At 42.5% G+C, this 4,841-nt stretch overlaps 1 protein-coding gene across 1 annotated transcript in view; it reads left to right on the top strand.

Annotated features, from left to right (window-relative positions):
• Ctsk (cathepsin K) overlaps positions 1 to 4,447 on the top strand; it is a 9,058-nt gene extending 4,611 nt beyond the window's left edge. Inside the window, exons 6-8 of the mRNA XM_005414457.2 lie at positions 2,500 to 2,665; positions 2,899 to 3,004; positions 3,788 to 4,447. Of these exons, the coding sequence (XP_005414514.1) occupies positions 2,500 to 2,665; positions 2,899 to 3,004; positions 3,788 to 3,887 (372 nt within the window). The 3' untranslated portion in view covers positions 3,888 to 4,447. The remainder of the gene's footprint in view (positions 1 to 2,499; positions 2,666 to 2,898; positions 3,005 to 3,787) is intronic.
• Positions 4,448 to 4,841: the final 394 nt, after the last annotated feature.

Raw genomic sequence — 4,841 nt, 5'->3', positions numbered from 1 at the left:
TCTTTCTTTCTTTCTTTCTTTCTTTCTTTCTTTCTTTCTTCCTTCCTTCCTTCCTTCCTTCCTTCCTTCCTTCCTTTCTTTTTTTTCTTTTCTTTCCAGACAGGGTCTCGCTACATATTTCAGGCTGGCCTTAAACTCACTGTATAGCCCAGGCTGGCCTCCAACTCGAGGTAATCCTCCTGCCTCAGCCTCCTGAGTGCTGGGATTATAGGTATGCGCCACCATGCCTGGTGATGTGGCTTTAGTGGAAATTGGGGAACATTCAGTGGAATTTGGGGAACATTTAATCAGATTATGTAAGTTAAAATGCTAACATGTATAAAACAAGAGAAAAAAGTTATTTCATATTTAGTATAATTTTAGAGGTAATGGATTAGCTCACTTTCTCCATGAATCTTTAGTAACAGGATCTTCTTTTCTAAAAGGAGGCAATGTGAGGATTTTTGAATATACATAGGGCTGATGGGTAATATAATATGAGCCTCTGTGATGGGAGCCTTTGGAGTAGGGGTTGCAAGTCTGGGTGATAAAAATTGATGACCGCCATCTACTAAGCCATGTAGTTGGTGCATTTATTTATTTATTTATTTGTTTTTACACTGGGAATCGAACTCAGGACCTCATGCTTGCCAGGCAGGCACTGTGCTACTGAGCTCTATTCCTGGCTGGCACATTTATTTTTAATTCTCGTAATAGCATTGTAAAGTAGACTTGACTTCACTTTATAGGAAAGAAATTAAAATTTAAGGAGGTAAAAGAACACGCTCCAATTTGTACCCCTGATATATGGCACAGATAGGAAAGAGTCTTTTTATTTGACACAGATTTCCTAGGCATATGTGTAAGAATTTTGTACTAAAATATACCTTAGAACAAAATTGGCTCTTAGGATATATGTATATAAAACTTTACTATATAATGTTCACTTTAGCTGTTTACTAAAAAATTCGGAAAAATTTATACTTCCACCTGTGTGTGTAAGAATTTTGAGGCAAGATCTCACTAAACTACCCAGGCAGGCTTTGAATTTGTAATCCTCCTGATTCAGTCTCTCCAGTAGCTGTGACTATGAATGTGCACATGGAGCCCAAAGAGCCTGTTGCCTGTTTTTCTTGTTTGCTTGCTTTTTGGATTTTTTGAGATGAGGTCTTGCTATGTAGCTCAAGCTGACCTTGAACTCTGTAGCCCATGCTGTTCTTGAACTCATGGCGGTCTTCTGCTTCAGCCTCCAAATGCTGGGATTACAACTGTGAGCCACCACACTCAGCTCCTGTACAATTTTATCAGCAGAAGGCAGCAGAGGTTTGGCTTAGATAGCAGAGAGCAAAGGGATCTTGAGAAATTATAAGGTAATAGACTACTACAATCTTAGGCAAATGCTCTACCACTGAGCTACATCCCCTAATATTATAAGTATTATAATATTAGAATATCATGTCAAATGCTGCCATTACTGTTAAAATTGAGGTAGTGTGTTCTTCTTATAGGTATAACCTTAAGGTTTTGAAGGGATCATCTATGGTGAGTTGCCAAATAATTGTGGCCTATTGGCAAAACGTATTGCTAACTAGACTTGCAAAACATGGAGTTGGAAGATCACAAACTGCCTCATCATGAAGCTACTTTTGTGTCATGTTATATGCTTTTATTTCTGTGTCTGATGAGAATATAATCCAGCAAAACTGCCTCACACTCGCATCCCTGATGCAGAGGCAAAAGCCCATTTCCTCCCTCTAGTGGGCTCTGGCCTTGGCCTTTTCCCAGCACTGCAGCTAGTACCTCCCTGCCCTCTGAGGCTCACATATGCTAGAAGGCCAGAACATGACTTGTGTCTTATTTATGTGTGTGGGTGTGTCCTGGGGATTGAACCCAGGGCCTTCATACTGATCTACAGTCTTGGCCTTGTTTTTGTTTTTTATTTTGAAACAGGGTCTTGCTAAGTTGCCCAAGCTGAGCTTAAACATGTGACCCTCCTGCCTCAGCCTCCCAGAATGCTGAGATTATAGTTGTGGCCCACCATGCCTGCCTATTATTTGTGCCTTTTACAAAAATCTTATTTGAGAAATCTTTTTTTACCTTGAAGTAGTAAAAGCAGTACCTCTAGAGCTGGGTGTGGTGGTGCACACCTGTAATCCCAGCACTTGAAAGGCTGAGACAGGAGGATTGTTGTGGGTTTGAGGCCAGCCTGGGCTGCATAGTGAGATCCTGTCTCAAACAGACAAAAATAAAATAAAAACAGTATCTCTTCTTTAAATGTTTTAGTTTTCCTTCTATATTTATATCTTGAAACCATTGGAAGTTGATGTTTGTGTGTGGGAGGGAGAAGGTGGGAATCCCCTTTCATGTTCTTTTCATAATTTCCTAAAGTGGTGAAGAGGAACAACTGTTACTTCACTGCTCCTACTCAAAACTTTGGTGGAGTTTCTCATTGATCAACTAACTCATTGTTCATTGCTTTGTTCTAGTCCTGTTACAATCTCATTTCCTCATTTCTTCCAGGACGAAAGCTGTATGTACAACCCAACAGGCAAGGCAGCCAAATGCCGAGGATACAGAGAGATCCCTGTGGGCAACGAGAAGGCACTGAAGAGAGCGGTGGCCCGTGTGGGACCTGTCTCCGTGGCCATCGATGCAAGCCTGACCTCCTTCCAGTTCTACAGCAAGGGTAAGGAGTCCCTGCAGAGCGTGCTCTGTTCCGTAGGGCCCAAGCGTTCTCAGTGCAGTACCCAGGTTTCATATTTAAACTCAGCCTGCCAGAGAGAAACCGACAGCAGCCGCAGTGCAGATCATCTGTGTGGTCAGCCCACCAAGCTGGGACCTCATTCTGTGTCTCCTAGACCGGGAGGCCCATAGGGCAGCTCTGGGATTACAGAGCGCCTCAGCCTAGTTGTTTTCCAGGCGTGTATTACGATGAAAGCTGCAATGGTGATGATCTGAACCACGCACTGCTGGCCGTGGGATATGGGATCCAGAGGGGAAAGAAGCACTGGATACTTAAAAACAGGTAATAAGGGAATAGTGCTTTTGTCAGGTAATTATCCCATGATACTCGACATTACTTTGGTTTCCCAGAATTTCTTTCTTTCTCCCAAATCAAGAGAAATTGTCTCAGACTCTTCAGTTGTACCTTCCGATCAGAATCTTACTTCTGAAGCTGGCATTTGGTGTGTGTTCTCCGGTGTGTTGGGCACTGATCTGTGTGCAAGGTCTTAACCCCCAGTACAAACACATGAGCAAGTATCTGCACTTAGCCATCATACAGCCCGATTAGAAAGACAGAGCCAACTCATCATGCATAAGCCGCACAGAGAAGCAGCTCACTCCCTTAGGAATCTCTCCCCTAGTTTCATCCACCTCACCTGCCACAACAAAATGCAAACTCTTCAGGCTTATAGTGCAGATAGTTTAATCTAGTGCCACTCTGCCTTCCAGACCTTGCTCCCATTGCACTTTGTCAGGCACTCTGCTTTCAGCCGCACGATCTTATCACAGCCTCCCCTCCCACCTCTGCTGTCAGCCTCACACCCCTCTATGAGCACCCCATTCCCACAGGCCCAAATTCTGCCAGCTTTGGGCCTCAGCCCTTTTTCATCCTTGTGATCAGTAGCACTCTTTTCTGCCTTTGAGATGATAACATTATACCTTTTTTCCTCCTGGTGACTTTAAACACTTTAAAAGTAAAAGTCTTCGTGTTCAATTTTGTATGTCATTAATACCTAGCACATTATAGTAAGAGCTTTAAGGAATAGACTGAGGTACTAAGTATTCTTCTTGATTGGCCCTACAGCTGGGGAGAAAACTGGGGAAACAAAGGCTACGTTCTCTTGGCTCGAAACAAGAATAATGCATGTGGCATTGCCAACCTGGCCAGCTTCCCCAAGATGTGACTGCAGCCAACCAGCCTCCTCCTGCGCTTGTGTTCCTCCTTGATGGTGTAGTGTCATGATGTACCGTCGAAGGGAGCTGTGTACCATTCTCGAAACAGATGCGGCAACACTGAGACTCTGTTTCATTCTTCGTTCACTGGTGCTTCAAGTGATGCCCACTACTTTCCTTCTGTCCCTCCGAGGCCCTTTTCTCTGGGGCCACGTGCAGGATTTCCCTGAGAGGTGTGGGCGCATGGCTAAGAGAGTGACCATAGCCCTCCCTGACTATGTTGTCCTGGGGTTGACGCTGTGCATGTCTTCCAGCGGGCTAGATTCTGGTGCATTAGGACTACTTAGCTTTAAGTACCCTGGAAAACTAGGGTGACCTGCTTTCATGGTTTTTGAGTTTCCTTCCATATCCTCAAGGTAGAAATTTCTGTGTTTTCCACTCGAGTTCACAAATGTATTTGTAAGTCTTTGGTGCAAATTCACATGATAGAAGAAATTTTTTTTCCTTCTTTGCACTTTTGAAATAAAGTATTTATCTCTTGTCTACAGCGTAATAAACAGCATTTAGTACATATTCATTTTGTGTTGATACAGTGCTAGCTGTTAGGTGACAAAAAAATGAGTAACAGTATTCCCTGTACTTGATATACTCACAGTCTGACCAGAAAGCCTATCACATAATCATCCCAGTTCATTTATATGTTTATTCCTTCAGCTGGCATTAATCAAGTGCTTGCTGTGTGCCAAGACTTGTACTGACTTTCTTTCTTTTTTTTTTTTTTTTAATTTTAAAGAGCAAAACAAGGATAACATAATAATAGGGGGGACTTAGCATATTACATACAAAATGGTAGGAACTTATCAATGGTTATCGTTTTACATATTATTATCTACAAAATAGTTTCTCAGGAAAACAAATAGACAAATAATAGTGCGTTAGAGACAAAAGAGGTAGGAGATTATCAA

The sequence above is a fragment of the Chinchilla lanigera genome, unplaced genomic scaffold (genome assembly GCF_000276665.1).
Source record: "Chinchilla lanigera isolate Chin_1 unplaced genomic scaffold, ChiLan1.0 scaffold00187, whole genome shotgun sequence".
Classification (NCBI taxonomy): domain Eukaryota; kingdom Metazoa; phylum Chordata; class Mammalia; order Rodentia; family Chinchillidae; genus Chinchilla; species Chinchilla lanigera.
The sequence above is the reverse complement of the archived record's forward strand: the minus strand, read 5'-3'. Positions and strand labels throughout refer to the sequence as shown.